This window comes from Harpegnathos saltator, unplaced genomic scaffold (genome assembly GCF_003227715.2).
Source record: "Harpegnathos saltator strain DR-91 unplaced genomic scaffold, Hsal_v8.6 scaffold403, whole genome shotgun sequence".
Classification (NCBI taxonomy): domain Eukaryota; kingdom Metazoa; phylum Arthropoda; class Insecta; order Hymenoptera; family Formicidae; genus Harpegnathos; species Harpegnathos saltator.
In genome coordinates, this window is record NW_020230210.1 from 697112 (window position 1) to 718439 (window position 21328).

General features: G+C 43.2%; 2 protein-coding genes across 5 annotated transcripts; both read left to right on the forward strand.

Moving 5' to 3' along the window:
* The first annotated feature begins 1025 nt into the window (after positions 1 to 1025).
* On the forward strand, positions 1026 to 5621 carry LOC105184184 (uncharacterized). Of its 2 annotated transcripts, XM_025301180.1 has the most exons (11): positions 1026 to 1182; positions 1274 to 1530; positions 1596 to 1901; positions 2044 to 2687; positions 2774 to 2986; positions 3186 to 3521; positions 3607 to 3805; positions 3953 to 4125; positions 4221 to 4318; positions 4397 to 4658; positions 4796 to 5332. In XM_025301180.1, the coding sequence occupies exons 2-11, from the start codon at positions 1395 to 1397 to the stop codon at positions 5330 to 5332; spliced, it is 2904 nt and encodes a 967-aa protein (XP_025156965.1). In that variant the 5' UTR covers positions 1026 to 1182; positions 1274 to 1394. The 2 variants fall into 2 exon arrangements, with proteins under 2 accessions (XP_025156965.1, XP_019697422.1); XM_019841863.2 differs by lacking the exon at positions 1026 to 1182 and having other exon boundaries at positions 1395 to 1530; positions 4796 to 5621.
* Positions 5622 to 6179: 558 nt separating this feature from the next.
* stv (BAG domain-containing protein starvin) lies at positions 6180 to 18606 on the forward strand. 3 transcript variants are annotated; one of them, XM_025301154.1, is made up of 4 exons: positions 11116 to 11464; positions 11637 to 11936; positions 16143 to 17666; positions 17790 to 18606. In XM_025301154.1, exons 2-4 carry the CDS (start codon positions 11865 to 11867, stop codon positions 18300 to 18302), a joined length of 2109 nt encoding a protein of 702 aa, XP_025156939.1. In that variant the 5' UTR covers positions 11116 to 11464; positions 11637 to 11864; the 3' UTR covers positions 18303 to 18606. The 3 variants fall into 3 exon arrangements, with proteins under 3 accessions (XP_011141062.1, XP_025156939.1, XP_011141070.1); XM_011142760.2 differs by lacking the exons at positions 11116 to 11464; positions 11637 to 11936 and adding an exon at positions 6180 to 6506; XM_011142768.3 differs by having other exon boundaries at positions 11116 to 11936.
* Positions 18607 to 21328: the final 2722 nt, after the last annotated feature.

The window sequence follows — 21328 nt, forward strand, 5'->3', positions numbered from 1 at the left end:
ATTCGCGAGTATAATCAATTCTCGCAAATTCATTTAGAAATTCAGAACTTTTAAACCTGTTTCATAAGGCTACAATATCATCGTTTCCTATATTTTTGCAACCAGGCAGTCTTGTTTGGTGACCGTGAAATTTAAAAACTTATAAAACAAAGATCGGCTCTTACGGATATTACTTTTTTTCGTTTAAAGATTCTCGCTACTTTTCTGCATCAGTTACAGAGTGGATTACGATGCGAAGAGCGAAGCAATTGCAAGAAAATGTACTTTACAAGCGACTTTTGCTCGCAAAGCTTGAAACTTGAAACTTTACCAATGGTCTCGCAGTACTTCGTCTCAATTTCGTGATGTAACGTGGCTGATGTAAACATTGAGAACCTTGTTTATCAAACAGGTATATTATATATAAATGATACATACAAGTTCGGTTAAAGTGTTGTTTATTATGTTATATCAAACGGTATATATATGTATATACATATACCGTCGTATATATAAATATATATATATATAATATAGAATTTTATTATATAACAAGTTCTCTCATCGATAATTATAATACGCAGATATGCTTCACAAGAGCTGCATAGTATGTATTTTACTCAAGCTTTTATGAAATACAGTCACGTTTTTGCTATTATATATCGCGTCTGCTCCTCCCTACGAACTTTACCACATAAAAATTGATTTTATTTTTCTGAAATTATTGGTAAGATCTTTTATATTTATTTTACATAACTTTGATATCAATATTGTGATTGTAATTACTTTGATGTATTTATACTTGCTGTATCTTGGGCTATTGTTCGTTCACTTCTATTTATTAATTATAGATTCAAGTCCAATATTATTTAGTTTTATAATGTTAATATCGATATTATTATTAAGTTATTCATAATTTAAACTGCATTGTATAAACTACCTTAACAAAATCTCCATGTTATTCACAAAATACTGTCGATAACATAGTTGCAGGGAACTATTTCCGTCCGACCTGAAATATTATCGATCGTATCTCACAAATAGCGGAGAAGAGAACCTCTTGAGTCGATGTCTCATCGGTGCACGTGCTAAAGATCAAACGATTTCACAATGTGTCAAAGAATGTCGTCAACTGATTACTGTGTATTTTGAAACGTTGAAGACGGATGTTATTTTATTCGAAATATTTTAAACATTTCGTAGGTAAGGTTTGCATTTTCCAAAGTGGAAACTCAATTGATTTCATACATACACTTTGATCTCGTTAATAACTCTATTAACTATATATTTATAGCAAGTAAACAAATCTATTTTATAAGTCTATTATTGGATCCGAAATTACTTTATACAAGTACTACATAAGTGAAATAGTATCCATGAGTCAACGTTGAACATAGAAGCAATATCAAAGTACAATGAATTCTTGCACAAGGAAAAACGAAGATGTACTGGCAGAAGTTCTTGATCTGTTCTTGTTGCCAGATTACAATGTTGTCTCAACTACTTACTTGGATCATTTACTACATCACATCGCAGAGAACACAAAAGATTGTAAGAAAAAAGATATTTTACTTCGATATCTCATTATATCAGTAACTTATAACCTTATTTTGCAGGTGCTACAGTAGATTATGAATATTGCGAGGTTTTTCAGAAGTGGATAACAAAGGCTTTAGCAATATGGGAATCTGGACAGAAGGCTTCACAGCCTATAATCACATTCACATTAAAGCTCGTAGGGATTATCTCCCGACATGAGTTGCGTTATCACTACTGGCAATGCCAAGATGTGTACAACAGACTTTGCATAATTCTAGATTTAAACAGAGAGGATTTACCTGCATCCATAAAAATGGCATATACAATAATGTTGTCAGATTTAATTCTTCATCGAAGTGGCAGGCAATGGGTGGTACAATCTGGTAAGGATTCAGCAAAATAATAATATGTATATATCTACTATTTTCTAACAGATAATTTTTAATTGTAATTTCAAAATATGCTTAAAATTATTAAATTATACATTTATAGTTTCTGAATTATATTAATATTTAAACACAACAGGTGCATGGAAGAATATTATAAATTGTGTTCACTGGAATCATACAATGTATGTTACAAGAGAAAGCCAGAAATTTCTGTGGACATTACTGTTATATGAAAATAAAAACATTGAGACCTGTAAAGAGATCATTTTAGCTATTGCTGCACCACTTATGATGAATTCTTTGGATACACAAATGCATGAGACATTGGAAGAGACATATTTTGAACAGAACAAGTTATTATGCTCCACATTGGACTTGTTGACGAATATTTTGGAACACACATTGTTTGTAAATCTGGACAACAGTATTCCCGAGTTGCTCGAGGAACTTATTGACCTCGACAAGAGAGTGAAAGCACTGTTTGAAGCTTGCATCAGTACCAGGTTCCTCCATCATGTACACAAACTGTTATTATTGTCATTGTTTCTGAAACTGAGACAAGGTGTCAAGGAAAATACTGAAATCGTCAATGTTGACATATGGCAAAAGTTCCGCAATGGTTTATGCTATAGTTCTATGATGCTGCTGTCAAAAAAGCATATTGTAGATCTCGTCAAAACTTACAAATTAGCTATGGTGTATTGGAAGAAACTGTGCGCTTTACAGCAATTCTCCCCACCAGAGCTATATAAATTTGAACATCAAGCTATAGCATTAATGGTAAATCAGTCATTTACTTATCGTCTGTACTCTCTTCCACATATCTCGATAATATTAAAAGCATTATTATTCCTATTTATTAATAGATATTGCCGCTGTGTGTATGTATAAAAAAGAATCATATAAATCATGACTTCTTGGATATGTTTCTCAATAAAATCTTCGACGTAACATGCACTACTGTGCAGAGACTAGCTTACCACATAAGAGACATCATACGGAAAGACGATCTTCCCATGGAACAAATTTGTAAAGTGTCTATTGATCTGCTTCTTGAAATATTGGATATAATGGATAGAGTGAGTATATACACACATATATATATCAAAAGCAACAAATATATTACAGACACAAAACGTGGGGTAAGGATAGATCAGTTGAAAAATTGAAAATGTTGTGTAACACATAATATATTTATAATCACACAATACGATGATTTGAATTAATCTTGGAAGTTAATAAACGTAATTTATCTGAAATATCTTTTCCACTTTTCAGGATGTAGTGGTAATCACTTTTCAAGCCCTATGTCATGTTTTGAAGAGTTACGTACCAGATGTGTCATGTTTTGAAGAGTTAGGTACTCGTGAGGAGACAAAACATTCTACGTCGTCCGAAGTGCACAGTACTTCGGAACATTCACGGAAGCTTATATATAAATCGATCTTGCAAGGTGATCCTATAGTCGACAATCCTGTACTGCTGGCATCATTGTTAGATGGCTTGGCCGTCATGACGGAAAAATTCAAGTTGAAATGGCAGGAATGCGTGGAAACAATATGTATATTCTCTCTCGCGGAAGAGATCTTGAAACATCCCGGGATACTACCGATGGTGAATCAATATTCGCTGCTAAAGCGTTACAAATTATTTCCTTCGCGACTCTATTTAAAATTGTTGTTTTTCAAATTCTGCGTAGATCTGCGTGAAGGCATTGAAGCTATGCAAACTCGCTATTCACAACTTTATGCCGCCTAATTTGGCCTTGCTGGTGGACTCTGACAGCCATATGAATGACATGGGACCTACACTCTTCAAGAGGCTACATGACCCTAACTGGGAAGTGAGAGATAGTGTTCTCGAGGTTCTGAACACAATCGCAACAATTTCCGAAGACAGTGAGTGTAAATCACTCTATAAAAATTGATACACAACAAAAATGCAGTAATTGCTACATATGATATGATACTAATTCCATTTTCAAATATAATTATTAATACGAATAATAGATTTTGATATACATTAATTGTTTCTTTCTGTCGCAGAGTACCCGGCGTATCAAGGCTTTTTGGTAGTTAACCGATTTCCGGAAGTGACGATCGAGATGGCCAAAACGGATGCTGAAAGTTACGTACGAGCGTCAGCGTTAACGTTTATCGCAACCACCGTGCGTATCGGCAAGCTGTGGGAACAGCAACTGTCGCGAATGAATTTAACTGTATGTATATTTGTGCATTGCTCATTCATTTTCTGCCGTACCGTAAAAGCACAGAGCACAAATTAATTATTTTTTGCGAATCAATTATCTTGTAGGAAATGGCGATTTATTTACTCGAGAACGAAAGCGAAGCGATAGTCAGGAGAGAGGCTGTAAATCTAATAAAAGAATTATACGTTCATCAGAAATGGCCGTACGTAGAAGTGTTACGTGTAGTCACTAATAGTCGACGGTATTCGGCAATAATTGATGTCGCTTGATTGATTCGTAGAAGGGAAGTTATCGATTCGATGTTACAAGCTATGTCTATGGCAGCCGTATTCGATTTGCACTGGGAGGTGAAAACCAACGCGTTAACTTTCTGGGATCACTTCGTCAAATCGCATTTAACAGATCAAGGGATGCTCGACGATTCTTTCCCGAATGTGACGTTCTCAAAAGAACACAGGAAGATCGTATCGTTGAACGAGGCGGAAATCAAGCGGAGGTTGAATAAAGCGCTGGATGAACTGGCAAAGCAACAGTGTTTAGGTGTAAGTAAACATCAAAATTCGGAGAATTGTGATCTTAGATTTCTACCTTTATGTTCTAAAGATTTTCGATGCGAAATAGAATGTGAAATGAGCAGCATTAATCCAAATACAATGAGAGGTTCATGTTCAACTTCCAGGTGCTTTTAGTCAGTCTGAAAGATGACAGCGACTTCGAGGTGTGCAAAGTGTCCGCATCGATCATTGGCAAGTTGAAATCATGCTTGCTCAAGTACAAGCTGGATGAACCGTCGCCAGCTGAACCGCTTCCGGAAAACAGTGCGATATACGACACCATCTACGTCAAGGTGGCACCATCGATGTCCTCGCCTGTCAGTGAAAAAACGCAGAACGCCTCGCACATCATCAACGAGATCGTCGACGCAAACGATGCTAATCTATTGGCGATGATTTACAAGAGTTCTTTGAACATGGACGGTGAAGCGAGGAAAGAAGAGAAGGAAGAGGAAGAGGAGAAAAAAAAGAGGATGCTTCGTCATATCCCATCCGTGACGCGCGAGGTCTTCCTCCGTACGATCTTCAATTCCGACATCGAGGCTTATATCGAGGGAAGGAATCGTTGGCTGAAAACATATACCAATAGCTTCGAGTCAACTCTTGATGATATCTTAACGATGTACAAGAAGAAAGACATTAACTCGATGGACTGCTACTAAAAACTAGCGACTAGGAAGTTCCTTCCACATGTGTGCCTTAAACGACTTCGCATCCTGCTTGACTCATTATTTGCATTCCTTTTTATCGATTTATCCTTACTTTTTATCGAGGGATCTTCGAACGTCCAGACGTTGATAACATATATAGTCACAAATATACATTTTAGTACTTATTAAACTTATATCTAGTATAAGTATCAAAGTTGAATACGGAGAGTATATTTCTTGAGCATAATCAAATGTTTGTAAATTTAGCATTAAATATATACATGTACATAATAACGAGTACGGTTTGTCTTTGACCGCGGTTTCTCTCGAGAAGTTGCAGCAAAATTTTTGAATTGTACAAATCTTTCTAATCTGTTGGTATATTTAATATCTCTTCTACTTGAAAATCAAGAAGCAACATCAATTTATAAATCTAACTATAGATTTAATTTTTATAACTGCATTTTTTCAACCACGTTGTAGTCTTTCTATTTTCTTTCCTCCTGTCAAGGAAATATTAAATTTATCTCATTCTATCTTTTTTTAAGTGCGAATTTTTAAGTACATCTTGGGTCTGTTCTTTACAGCTGCACTGCTGAACTAGTGCAATAAATTAGAATGAGAGAAAATATAGTTGTCTCGTTTTAATTTATTGCACTAGTTCAGCAGTGCAGCTATAAAGATCTTTTGAGGCCTTTTGAGACCTTTTAACAAACCCCTTTTGAGAAATTCTGGTGCAGTTGTAAAGAGCAGGTTATAATTCTCATCAGTGCCATATAGTGCAGTTGAGGGCACTGCAGTATCTTGACCAATAACACGCATGCGCGGGTTCACTTTTTCAAACATTAGTCGTTTCCTAACACATGCGTGTCAGTGGCGCGCGAACCTTTGCATCGTAAGGTTGGGTGGGTTAATGAAATTAGCGGTACATCGAGTGATCAAATCACAGGCCAAAGTTGTCGGGGTAGACAACGATTTTCGTGTGCCGCGCGACGACATAACCGTGACGATGTCATTCTATTCCCGCAATGGGTCGAAATTCGCGGATCGTCCGCGTCGCAAACCCCGCAACGAGCTGATGCAAGAGATGCAGCAGTGCCTCAGTGAGGACAGCGATACATTCTTGGAGGATACCGGCCGAACCTTTAGGGATTCCTCCGACCGACACGTTCCCGGCTTTTCAAAAGTGAGTATATTACTCACAATTTTACGTGTGCAAATGCGGCGCTTTCTCTCTCTCTCTCTCTCTCTCTCTCTCTCTCTTTCTCTCTCTCTCTCTCTCTCTCTCTCTCTCTCTCTCTCTCTCTCTCTCTCTCTCTCTCTGTCTCTCCGTCTCTCCTTCTCTCTTTCATATTCTCTCTCATTCTTTCTCTCTCCAGTCCGCGTACGTATTCAGAATTCGATCGTATTTGAATACCTGCGAATACCTACGCACTTTCTCATTGACCTTTATTCTCATCCACCTACCTCGATCGATTAGAAGCCCCGGCCGGGGCTACTTCGCCCAGTCTCCGAATCGAATGTGCGCAGACGTTTTCAGTAACATTTGTGCCAATTTGTTATCGCACGATATAGTATGCAATGTTTCTACGAATAAACACGTATACATATTAACGTGTAACGACAGGCAGAAAATCTGCACTAACGTCATGACAAGCTCGAGAGATGAAGAGATAAAAAACGTATTAATCTAAACACCGACATCGGTGTTTTGATAAACACCAACACAGCATTGAACGAGTTTTGTCAATCTTTAATGGCGCATTCGCGCGAAATTTAAATTCGCGGCGAATCGGTACTGAAGCAACCGTCGCGCTCGTACTGAATTTCTTTATATTTATAGAGCTGTCCCAATTCTCTCTCTCTCTCTCTCTCTCTCTCTCTCTCTCTCTCTCTCTCTCTCTCTCTCTCTCTCTCTCTCTCTCTCTCTCTCTCTCTCTCTCTCTCTCTCTCGCCCTTTCTCTCTTTCTCTCTCTCTCTCTCTTTTTCTCTTTTCCTCTCTTTTATTGGAACGACCAACGACGACGACGACGAAGTTTTACCGTCGCGTGGATTCGCTTTTTCCGTTTTGCCGGTTATTCTTATCATCGCGATATTTTCAGATCGTAAAACAACAAGAAGGAGAAAAAGAGAGGAAAGAAAGAGAAGTTCACGAAGTACCGAGCCCGATGTTTTCGTGAGAGGACATTTGCGCGTATTCGATTCTCTCTTGCACATGCGTGAATATTAAAAAATCGCGTGATAGGTTTTCCTTCAATTAGAACACAATCTCCAAGTAAATCGTACAAATATATCAGTACCGCCAAGAATCATATAAATTACAGATTGACATGTGCCAATAATGATGTTCCTTAATTTTAATATTCTGTCATTTTGTCTAAGTCATTCTTATCACTTTAATTACCGTCTTTAAACAGATCGATCAAAAGGTTGGTTTGTCCTTCATTACAACTGTCAAGGTTATATAAGACAAGAAGTGATTTCAATTTAAGAAATAAGAAACAACAGGAATTAGTTTGAAAGTAAAACATAAAACATAGGAAATACGAAGTAGAGTAGTGAGCTCTTTCTCGATCTCAACTTGCTACACGACTTCATAAAGAAGAGAACGAAGCGGGGGGCTTTTCGTTGATTCGACATTACGAAAGGAGTATTGCCGCGTCAGCTCGATTCTTATCTCATACGCCTTTTTACTTTTGTACCTTAAAATATCCTGCGAGTCTACGAGAGTTTTATCACAGGTCATCGCTCGTCATCGCTCGTCGATGAATACTCTGAAAAGCCTATGAGACAGCGTCAAGCTGGTAGCTAGGACCCTCCTGAGAAGGAGTTCCGATGATATATTAGGGGGTAGTCCGTCCCTATCGATCTCGGTTCACCCTGAGAAAGCGGCACATTTCCCGACCCTCCGCGCGGGAGTCCCTTCTAATAACGAGCGATGTGTTTGATGGGGATCCCAGACGAGAGAGTCCGTCTGGCCATTCGCGCGATCTCGACGCAATTGCGTCCCGCCCAAGGATTGTTTACTTAATTGAAACGCTCCGAAAATACGAAAGTGTAACGCTCGGAGGCCCGATTTCGCGCGATTTCCGACGTGACTCGATACACCGATGCAGCATCGCGCACGTAGAGAGAGTTGAGACAATTCGTCGGCTCGTTTCATTATCAACAGCTTCGCGAGACAATGACGCGCTTTCGTTCGCTGTACGTGCCCCGTAATATCACGTTGCAAATCATCGAGTTAAATTAAATTACGAACGCGGTGATATTCAATGTAGACGACTTTGTCGTCAGCTTCGACGCGCGCGCGCGCGTTTACGGGAGAAAGCGTTTTTCGGCTTTCGCGAGAAGGCACATCTTCGGAATTGCGATCGAGAGTGCAGCGTCGCTTTAGTCCTTGACCTCTTGTACTTTCGTTTTCCCGTTATCGCAACAATTTGCCTGAAAACGATCGCGCTAAGAGAAAGAGCTCTCGAGGTCGAACGACCGACGGAGCCCCGAGGATCGATAACGATTCCGGGAAGCGATTATCGTCTTGCAGATAATGCCGCGCTGTGTTCTGCACGCGCACGCGCGCGCGCCTTCGTCTACCGCGAAGTATGTTAATTGGCGCGCCGACAATGCGGAACAGGTGATTCGGTTATGTATAGCGGCCGATAGATGCAGAAGAGAAGAAGGGAAAAGGCTCCATTACGTAAAACGAACTGCCGTGAGCGCTCAACGCCAGCTTCCTTCGCCGTCCTCCGATGACTTCCTTCGTCCTTAATTTCTCTTTGTCGCGTCAGAAGGAAGAGAATACAGAACGCACAGGGGTTTACTCACGGCTCGATCGAAAAGCGTGTTGCGTTTGCGTGAAAAAATAATTTGGATATGAATTATCTCGCGCTCTCTCTCTCTCTCTCTCTCTCTCGATCTCTCTTTCGATAGGGAGTTCCTTCGGGAGAAGCGAATGCGAATATCGAAAATACGAGCGCCGAGATATCTCATGACAACTTGCAAGAGAACGCGTGCAACCGCGAATCTACGCACGCTCGTGTACACGGTTGGCAGTGCGTTAGCGTTATTTATACACATTTAACATATTAAACTTGCCCGCGTACAAGTTGCACAAGGTCCTTGCGTAATGAAAGAATACGATTGTATCCGCATGTGCGATCTCCTCTTTTCGGCGATTACTAATTCGCTTCGTTTCGATTTCTGACTCGACTTTATGGTGCATCGAAGCATACGAAGGCACGCGGAAACGAGTTAATATGGTTCAACCGCGATTGGCGGGAGCCGAGGGTCCATGAAACGCTCTTAAGAGCGATCTTGTTGAGATGACGTTCGGCTCGTTCGAGAGCAGAACCGAAGATGGAATTTGCGTGCGATATGGCGTGCATAAATGCAACAATAATTAGCAGCAATTTGACGATTGCAAAAAAGCACACATCAAAGAATAGTTTTATTTTATTTTGCCATAAATGATATATGTATGTAGCTTCTATCTGTAATAATAGCCTCTGCTGAGACGAATTTAATTGTACATTGTAGAGTTTGTCGATTAAACTTTAGAAAACGACAAAATATTAATTTCTTAAATCTCTGTGATATTAATTTTGTTAAATTAATTAGATATTATTATAATTTCATGAATTTAATATCAATTTTATTAGATACATAATTTTCAGAATATGAGGAAGAAGCTTACTCTATTTAAAAAAAATTTATTTAAAATTATTTAAAAATTTTATCATGTTAAAACTTTTTTTATTAAAATTAAAAATTATAAAAAAAATTTTATTATATTATATATAGATTATTCTATTTTTAAAAGTTAAATCATGATTTATTCTACTCAAGATAAAAGTGTGATCACGTCTGACTTGATTTTATACGTCTGACGTGTCACAAATACATGCACACGCACGTATTTGGCAATAACACTTTATATAAATCAAAGAGAGAAGAAGCGAGGGACGAATAATTCAGTCATCATTATCGGGTTAAGCAAATTTCACGCTACGCGTCGCCTCATGTCGTGTCGGCGGGCGCCTCGCATGAATGAGCCTTTCGCCGGTAGACTCGCCGCGCGACCTCCTCGTGCCTCGTGCTCTCCTGGCAGCGCTATCGATCACCGTAGATCATCGAATGTCATTATCGATGATCCCCGAGAACGATCGAGGGGCGTACGCGCACGCGCAACGCGTCGCGATCTTCGAGATCGACTCGCGTCCCAATTCGGGAGTTTCTTACCGACTTATAGAGCCGTTTATTATTATTATTATTATTTATATCATGCACGCCTCGCGTGCATTTCATTTTCCGTCGATTAATCGTCGTATACGTTAAGCCGTGCATCGTATAACTCCATTTACGGTTACGGAGCAAACGTTGCTACGCGCGAGTCATTTTCGTCGAATTCATTATCCCGCGTGCATAACACTGCCGTTTCATCATCACTAAATCTCGCTTCTATTGTTTTTACAGTCTTAAATGCGACGCATGCATCTCGTTCTTTTTTTTTCTCTTTTTTTTTTCTCAGAACCTCTCGTGGTATTATCGCGGCGCTCGGCGATCAAACTGCGCGCGTTTGATTCTCTCAACACGCGCGATCCTTCGTGTGAAATCGAGAGATATCGAACTCTCTCGCATGAGAGAGTCAGGAGAGCACTTATGTCCTGAAAATACAAGTTATGCAGCGTATCATTAATTTGAAACGATCTCGGGACTCCGTTTTGTGCGCGAGAAAGACTCGATGTTTCCGCGCGGCGTTTGAGGTTAAGCGAGAAACTTCTGGCGAGTTCTAGCATGCTCTCGACCGCCACCGCCCGCGCTCTCTCGACGGTCACGTGATCGCGCCCGGAACGGCGCGCGACCCACGCGCAATCGCATTTAAGTTGCTTCCGCGACCCGCGCTACTGTCAGTTTCGCTGTCACCTGCGATTGCGGTGGTTGTGTATCTGATTAAGCACGCACAGGACACAGTTTTTTATTCATAAAAGCGACCTTGAAAAATATCCGACGGAGAGTGAGCGGGATAAAAAGAGAGAAAAAACGATAGAGAACGGAAGAGACTCGGGAGCTCTCTTCTAGTAGCGGCGCTTATATAACCGAGAGACTGAGGCCCGAGGAGGAGACGAGGAAAAGCCAAGAGAACGACGTGTGAGTGTCAGCTGCTGTGAGCGAGAGTGAGCGAGCGAGCGAGAGAGAGAGAGAGAGAGAGAGAGAGAGAGAGAGAGAGAGAGAAACGTGAAGTCGCGAAAATCCGGCGGAGATTTCCAGAAACACAAATTTCGCGTGAAAATTGCACAAAGTTGTCCCTTGGTATTTTTAGATCGCACTTTAAAGCCTGGAAGCTATTTGAATCTAGAACCGAGCGTTTTACAAAAAAAATTTCCTGGAGAAAGTATTCCGATACAGAGAAAGATCGAGAGAAGAAAGAATAAGTAAAGTAGCTAGTGCGAGCGAGCGCGCGCGCGAAGGAGAGAGAGAGAGAGAGAGAGAAAGAAAGAGAGAGAGTTTCACGTATCCAAAAACGGACGCGGGCCTACGGGTCCAGAAAATGGACTCGCCTGTCATCGTGGACGCAGCATCCAAATTCGGACGAGGGATCGATCTGGAGCGCTCGTTCCCCGTAAGTGACGTACCGTTTCTTTTTCTTTTCTTTTTTTGCTCACTTTCCCGCTTCCCGACGGTGAGAGAGAACGGCGCGTGGGGGACCGTGACGGTATCAGTTTTCAAAGGAAGAGTCACTCATTCGTCATGACACGAACGGTGAACGAATTGTAAAGCGCACCTCTCGAGTTTAAACGTCGTTCACGTGAGATATTACATTATGTCGCAGGAACCGCTTGTTCCGCTTTGCTCTCGGAAAAGTACACGCTAGCCCGACGAGTCTCGTTTTTGCGCGGAAGCAAGTAGGTCCGGCGCTCTTCCTCGCAGAAAACTCGTTCTGTCCATGGACGATTACGTTGCTCGTCGACGACGTTCTCTCGTCGAGTACGCCTCGCGTAAACGACTACGTCACCGATTACGCCGCAAACGCGGTTTACCTCGCAACGCGCCGTTTAAGTCCCGATCAAATGGACCCATACGGTAGCTCTCTCTCTCTCTCTCTCTCTCTCTCTCTCTCTCTCTCTCTCTCTCTCTCTCTCTCTCTCTCTCTTTTCTCTCCATCTTTCTCTTTCTCTATCTATCTTCGCGTTCCACGAACGAAGATGCAATCCAGACCTTAATTGCGATCATCGCACACCGAGTCGCACGTTCTCACCCATTCCGCGCTTTATTCGCCATGCTCTCGCCGGCCACTATGTCTCCCCGCTGATACATGCCCCTCTATTCACCTTCTCCTCCTTCTCCTCCTCTTCCTCCTCTTCCTCCTCTTCCTCTGCGCATTCCGCATCGGGATCGGCGTGGAAATCAGAAATAGCATTTGCGTGGAACGAACGCACGTATTTTTGCGTTGCGGTCGCGTCGCGTCGACGCGCCGCTCGAAAATCGAGACGATTCTCGATTCTCGAGCGCTCAGAATCTGGAGGGGGGAGGAGAGGCCCTTCAATCAGGCGCGAAAGTAATTCACAGGTAAAACGGAGAAACCGCGCGATAAAAGTCGCGCTTGGTTATCAGCCCGTCAAGTAATCATGATGGACGTGACCGTCAAACGTGCTGTACTGTGCTAGCACACACGGTGACGTCACGAACGCATTTAGGCGCTTCGAAAGCGCCATTATTGCATGATCGATAATACATACTAACACGTTACGTTGAAAGGCGCGGCAGCGAATCCGCGTGACGTCACGACGTCAGAACGACGTTATCAAATGCCGCGCGCGCGCGGGTGTGCTCGATGTCGTTCTACGATTTGGTGTAAAGTTTCCTGCGATCAGCCCGCAAGGACGATCGGGAAGTTCCGAGATGTGTCGGCGCGGTGTCGGCGCGATATCGATCGCTGATGAATATTACAAAGGAGTCATTCTGCGAAGAACCGCGTGGAATCAAGAGGCAGAGCTCGCGATGATTGCGGGTGTCCTCTAGTTCGACGGGATTTAACGCGTCTCGTGTATAATCGGAACGCTGTCGCTTTAATTTGTCGTCGTTATTGTTGTCATTTTGTAGATAGTAGCTTTGAAATAATCGGGATACCGGCGAATATCGCCGTTGGCAAATCTGCGGAATAGCGTTTGGAAGTGGAATATCGTACACGATATTAACGCGCAACACGTCTTCAACACGTTGCAATGACGTTTCTCGACTTGTTCTGGAACGCGACGAACGTCGTTCGCGTGGGTGTATTTGCGCGTGCTCCAACGAGGCGGTGGAGGGGGAGAAAGAGAGCGAGAGACGGCACTGGCTGATAGTTTCCTCGTATGAAATCACCCGGTAGAAATAAAAGAAATCCTCCGAAAATTCGGACTCATCTCTCCGCGCGGCGTTGGATACTGACAAGGAAGCACAGGGAACGCGGAAATTCAAAAAGTTCTGAAACTTTGTTCGACAAAAAATTCTGAAAAAAAAAACCTAATTTTCATTCTTAGCATATATCTTTTAAAATACGAAGCATATGTAAAAATGGTTTGCACGAAAGTTGTAGTGTATTTCATACTCTTTACAATCTGTGTATGCAGATTTCGCAAAATTGAAAGATTTTTAAAACCCCTTCCGCCCTCCAATTTTGCAAAATCTGAAACACAGTTGCAGCAAGTGTGAAGTACACTGCAACTTTCATATAGACCATTTATGCATACGCCTCATATTTAAAAATATATATGTTAAAAGTGAAAATAGCTTTTTTTTTTTTTTTTTTTTTCCGAAGGGTGGTTTCACCCTCTCAGACTAGAATTCCGCACGAACGAAAAAATAATTTTGCATTACGGATGAACTACTTTACTTCCACGCAGTTTCAGGATTTTTTGAATTTCTGCGTTCCCTATGTTTTCTTATGAGCCATCGCGTTTCACAGACGAATCGCGTGAACATTTTAATTACGTAAACAGTTAACATTCGCTCGTAAATCACGTTTGATTGTCGCTAGAAGTTCGTCGTGTTCGTCGAGTAGATTCGTCCTGAATGAATAATTCTTCAATTTTCATTTGAACAAAGATTTTCGAGAATTCGTTAACTTTACCAAAGGAGAACTCGATACTGAAAAGAGAACTCGGGAAGCGTCAAATATTCGCTCGAATTTTTAACGTCATATCACATATATCACAGATAGATAGATAAATTCTTGATAGTGTTTTTTGGTACGAAATGCGATACGCGTCGTTCTACTAATTGTTCGTGCCGCTCGATTGCCACGACGAACAATCGACGGTATATATCGCAGCACAAATTCGCCTCGGTTCATCGGGCCTCGTTGATCGTCATCGTCGGGCAATTAAAATCTAAAAATTGTATCCTCGTGCTCGCTCGCATGGAGTCGTCATTTTCACGGTTGACAAGCAAAAGTCGCGGCAACGCGGTGAATTCGCGTGCCAGCAACCGGCAACGTCGTGCCGAAAATAGGAAAATCTGATTATCGGGCGTAGGTGCGTGCGAGCATTTTACTCTCGCTCCTCCCACATTTCTCCCTCTCTCTCTCTCTCTCTCTCTCGCTCTCTCTCTCTCTCTCTCTCTCTCTCTCTCTCTCTCTCTCTCTCTCTCTCTCTCTCTCTCTCTCTGCTTTTATTATGTTTTTATTTCCTCCCTTTCTTTTTTTTCAATCCCTGGTAGCGGGCAGCGTGTATATAATTTCACGTCATTCATCGGTACGCACTTATAATACGCAATTTTTCACCGAGTGCACCCAAGGGACATAATCGCCGCGTAACGTGATAAATTTTCTCTCCCTCTTTCTTTCCGCTATTCTCCTCTCTCTCTCTCTCTCTCTCTCTCGTTCCCCAAGTCGACTTTCTTGTAAAGCCACCGCCGCCGCTAAGTGGAACGACGCGTGACCTCGATTCGCCGGAGGATTCGTCACCTCGTGCTCGATTACGCGAATTTCCTTGGCGCCCTTGCAGCGCGCGCGTGTGCAGGTCGATCGGCGTCCATGCGATTTGAACGTGTATCACGCGCGCGAAACGACACGGTTCTCTACAATTACAAAGACTTAACGGACCGACGCTGCGTGCCAAGAAGCGTTCGTACGAATAAAAATGAGAGCGACAGAGAGAGAGAGAGAGAGAGAGAGAGAGAGAGAGAGAGAGAGAGAGAGAGAGAGAGAGACAGAGAGGAACAGGTTACGTAAACACAATACCGGAAATTATTCCGACACAATTCCAGAAACGCGTGAATGTAACTAGATGTGCTTCGTAAAGAGAAGCACGAGAAACGAGAATCGAAGATATCTCGTGTCCGTTACAAAACATATTCTATATCTCGACGTACTCGTCATCTCGACGTCTAGGTAATTAGCCGGTCGATTAATTGACAAGGTCAAGCCGGCGGTAGATGATTTGAACTGAGCGCGAACTTTGCAGTAAAATCACAGCTACAATATATGTGACAACGTATCGTATGATTCAATTAAAATCTCATATCTAAACCGGACTTCATAAATCCATCTGATTCAAAGCCAAGAGGGTCTCAAGGGAGACAAACTTGAAGTAATGACTTGATACGAATCTTTAAGAGACGTCTTTCTCCGAGACGTCTTTTAACATACGTGTTGTGTAGGAACTTGGCAGAATATCGCGAGATGAGAGAGAGAGAGAGAGAGAGAGAGAGAGAGAGAGAGAGAGAGAGAGAGAGAGAGAGAGAGAGAGAGAGAGAGAGAGAGAGAGAGAGAGAGAGAGAGAGAGAGAGAGAGAGAGAGAGACAGAGAGCTTGAACCAACTTCAGAGTATCCGCACTTTTGCCGCAGGGTTTCCCGTTCGACGACGACGAGGACAGCAGCTACAGGAGGCATCGCAGCGACGGCATCCGCGCTCATCTCGAGAATCTCGCGTTGCGCCATCCCGAGTTTGCCGAGTTCCTGCTCGGTCCACCTTGGAATAACGCGCCCTTCCACGACTACTCCCCGCTGCACGACCGCCGTCGGCGCCGTGGTTCCGGTAGCAGCAACAGTGGCCAGAGTTCTCAAGGTTACCAAGCAGACGAAGACACACGCAGCCAAACGAGCAGTAACAGTGCCGCGAGCGGCGCGAGCGGCGCGAGCGCCGTCAGCTCGAATAGTGGCGAGTGGAATTCTTCGGTGCCGACGTCGTCTATATCGCAGTACGGTCTCCGCAACACGGTGGATATAGGTCAACAACAACGACGCGACATGGAGAACCCCGAGAAGGGTGCCGAGCGCGGCCAGCGCTCAATGTCGGCGCCGCCGGAGAATCGGCAACAGCAGCAATTTGAGGAGCAGCAGCAGCAACGGCAATCACGGAAGCAGTATAAACATCCGCACAGTCCAAGGTTCGTAACTCGCGTGGACATCACACCGCAGCATAATCGGAAACGCTCCCAGTCGCCTAAGCAGCCGCCACCTCCATCGTCGTCGACGCCCAGCAACGTCAGGCACATCCCCATCTTCGTGGAGGGTCGTGATAAGCCTGTATTGCCAAAGATTACAGACGACGACGAGTCATCACCACCGTCCTTCCACCAGCGACAGACGTCGCCGCCGCCGCCGCCGCAGTTTCACAGATCGTCGCACTTCAACGACCACTTTACACGGCAGCAGTGGCCACCGTCACACTTCCAGAACACGTTCTATGACCAAGGCTTCGAGCAGCCTATGCGACGCCGCGACAACCAACAGCAGCACTCGCCGCATCGTCAGCATCATCAACATCATCAGTATCATAAACATCATCAGCAGCCTCAGTACTGTGACCAGCAACCTCAGCAGACCCACTACTACAATAAGCAACCGCAGCAGCAGCATTATAACCAGCAGCCGCCTCAACAAGCACATAATGAACAACAGCAGCAGCAGCCGCTGCCGCAACAGCAACAGGAAACGCCTAAACCAAAGCCTCCGGTGCCAAAGGATCCTCTGGAAAGAGTCGCTCAAGTGCAGAAGGAAGTGGACGACTTGGCCGAGCAGGTACAACGTTACGTCGGCGGCTCTCGACAAGACAAGAAATACGTTTATCTGGACGAGATGCTGACGCGCGAACTGATCAAGCTGGACGACATTGAGACAGAAGGTAGGGAGAATGTGCGGCAGGCGCGCAAGAACACCATTAAGAGTATACAGAATACAATCAGTCTTTTGGAGACAAAGGCGCCTCTTGCCGGACAGCAGGAGCAGATGTGCGCAGAAGAAGAGTGCGCGGCAAAGGATCAACAAGAGGGAGTTCCGCAAACCGAGTTCATGGAGGTGGATCCAAAGCAAGAGAAGCAAAGCAACGAGCCGATTCCGCTTCCCCCGGCACCATCGTCGCCTACAAAGGTGAGAAGATGATGTAAATAGCACCTCATACGATTGCAATGTCGTTTTATGATTTTGCAATAAGTAATTAAATATCTTTGATATACATACTTCCTCGCTCGATATCGATTTATCATGTTACAGACGAAAGTAGAATCTTCGGATAAAGAAATTGGTGCAGCAACTATCTCCGAGCCCGCGAATCAAAGTGTCATGGCTACCAAGCAAGATAGCGAACGGACCGAAGTGACTGCTGAGCAGAAAACCGAGGAGAATCGCTCTGCGGAAAGCACAGAAGCCGTTGTCGCTCCGACGGCGACGAACGAGTCAGTGCGCGCGGACGAAACGAGTGAAAACTTGTCGAAGTCGAACGACGGCGAAAACGTGGAACGAAAGAACGGCGACGTAACGCAAATGACGGAAAAGAGTGATTCGACGACGACGACAGCGACGACAGAGGCGACGACGGTTGCAGCTCAGCAGCCGCAGACGGTCGAGGAAGCGAAGGAAGATGGAAAGACGGCAATGGACAGGCAACAACTGAGGCTATTGAAGAAGACGAAGAAAACGAAGAAGCAGCAGCAGCAGCAGCAGCCGGTGTCGGAGCAAGCAATTCCGTTACCGCCGCCGCCGCCGCCGACGGAGAGTGCGAAGTAGATGCGAACACGGAACGTTCAAGTGTTGTAATCAAATGCCTAAGAAAAAGCGAAGCAAAAAAGAAACAATTTGAACAATTTGAGAGTCAGCGAACGAGAAATGGAAAGAAGGAGAAAGATAGAGAGAGGGGGGGGGGAGAAAAAAGAAAGAAAGGAAGGTTAAATGGAAAGGAATGTGAGAGAAGCAATTTCGTTGGGTCGCGAAAAAAAAGCACACGACAACGCAGATGATGCTCGTCGAAGACCATTGATTTACCGAATTGCGCGCGCGCGCGTAAAATGGTTAAGCGAGTGTGCATACGTGTGTGTATGTGTGTGCGTATATCTGTCTATCTGTCTGTCTAAGACTCTGACAACTACTTTTTTTTTTTTTTCATTTTTCTCGAGACCAAGCTAGAATTCTTCCGACTACGGAGATAGGATTCTCCCGTCTTTCGTCGTAGTCGGGATCGACACGACATGTAGAGTAGCGTGTGTCGCTTGATCAGTTGTCTTAGAATCGAGGCCTTTTTTTACGAGGCCTTTCTTTTTTTTTTTTTTCTAAAACTGTACCAAGCGCGAGAACAGAATGTGAAACGCACAATGGCAGTGTCGCCTAGAAGCTCGTAAATAATCGACTTTTCTCGGAGAGACAGAGAAAGAGAGAGGTGCGCGCAGCCTCTTTGATTTGAGTTTTAAGAGGTACGTGTTTTGCTATCGTATTTTTTTCCATTGTCACGAAGAAGAAATTTACACGTTAGGAACACGCAACAGCAGAAGAATAGCAGAGTTTTTCTTCCTCCACTTGTTGCCAATTTGTCTTACTATTCTTCTAATTTAGTTATGTCTTCGCGAACTCGTGGTCGTTCGGATATTGCGAGACGCGTCGAATTCGTACAGCCGCCGAAGTGGTGCTATAATTCTTCGTGAGTTTAATGCGTTGAAGAATTTGCGGAACTCATGTACGCAAGTTTTCTTCTCAACTCGCGACAGCCTAAAATATGAATCGTCCATGCGGCTCCGGCACTATCTTGGAAAGAGACGCGATTTTACGTCGTTGTGCAGCAATGAATCTTATACGTTAAGCTGATCAAATCGTCACGTTATGTTGCACACTGATATAGCATTTAATCAATCGACGTTTTATCGGAGGAACAGTTAGTTACTTAGTTCATAATCAATCAATTTATTTATATCAATACAATTTATAATCAATCAAAAGCGTGGATTCGTTTAGCTCTACATAAACGCGATATGTAGTCTTCGCGAAGTTTGGAACGAGCCAAGTCGGAATTAAGTACGAGACCAAGGAATTTGTCGGTTTTACGGTTTCCCGTGCATATTATAATATACGCGCATATGTTCAATCGAGTAACAATGAAACGCGACAGAACACCGGATTACACACACGGTCTGTCCTGTGAATGTACGATCGTTATACTCTGTATAGCATCATATGGAGTATAACGCATAACGCATTATGATAACACGACGGTCGACGATGACGACGATAAGTTAATGTTAATTTTTAATTTATTGTATGTCTGCCCGAGAGATAATCACGCGCATTCGAGTACGTTTAATGTATAATCCGCTTCATCTCGTACGCACCATCAAATATCACTTCCAACGAAGTATGTGTGGGTGTATGTGTGTGTGTGTGTGTGTGTTGTATTGCGAAGTGTGTACATACTATATTAGAATCGTGAATGTGCGTCGAGATAATCGTTCGCAACGAGAAGACACCATCGTCCCTCGTCTCGTCTCGCATATTGACTTATATCGGTACGTAGCTCCGCTATTTCCGCCCGAGGAGGCTCGACATGTCGGATACCGTGAAAAAGGCAGCTCGCCAGAAACCGGCCTCGACGTCGTTAACGAATCTTATTCAGAAGTCCGAAAAAAAGTCTTTATCCGTGGCATCGCATCAAAATACGAAGAACGGACGAGAACGCATGCTGTGCATCATCCTTTGGTTCCTTGTTCATTAACGGATATGATTGTTGAACTTTCATCTTTCGTTCTCTCTCGTTTGTACGCGATGATGATTCATTCGCGTAGCGACGTCATTTCTCGGTTGAAAATTTTGTATTTTTTGCGATGTTCATGTGTATGTGCGTGCATGTGATATATATGTGCTTGAGAGAGGGGGGAGAGAGAGAGAGAGAGAGAGAGATCGCGTGACAAAGATATATATATATATACATAAGTATACGGTGAAAGTGTGACTATTTTATGAGATTAATCAATGAAAATACAAAGTCTGCTCTATTATCAGTTTCTCGTTTGTTACCCTCAGAATCATCAGTCGTGGAGATAGGCAAAAAGGCACACGATTCAGCTAACTTTATATGGATCAATGTTGGACAAGGCACTTTTTGCAGCCCCGTTCTCTGTGCTGCGCAAGCAGGAATTTCGCGCGGGTACCAATGACCTGCTAATAACAACATCCGCCAAACGCAGCTGTCTCGTGCATTGCCAAATTCCTGGGAATTGTTTGCACTTGACGCGCTCGATTTCTGTCATCTGGGAATACCCGGCGACTACACGACGAGGGAAGCAACTTGGAAACATTAGTCGCTCACTCGCGGCTTAGGGGCGGCTATTGTTCATATTTCTGACATATCGGTATTGCGTCGTCACGCTCTCGGGCTAGTTCGTACATTGGTAGAGAAATATTCTTACGGCTGATAGGACGAAGACGTCCTAGCGAGATTCTATTCCTGAACGAGAAAGAATCGTAGATATATTTCTATGAAAAAAAAAAAGAAAGGAAGAATCACCCTCTTTTCGTCGGTAGGATTTCTTTCTTCCTTCTCTTTTCTCGAAATGTTTCATCCTTGAAATCATCCTTGAAAGAACGTAAATTCACAATTGATACAAACTAAACTTGGTGGTGAAGATATATATTTTCGTTACGCAATTTTACTTATAAGAGGGAATACTAAGTAGAAGTATAATTTCAATACGGAGACGGGAGAAAATATTATGTCGGCGGGTCGGCGATGTTCTTGCGAGCCGAAGCGGCCGAGTTTGTGATTATTGTTA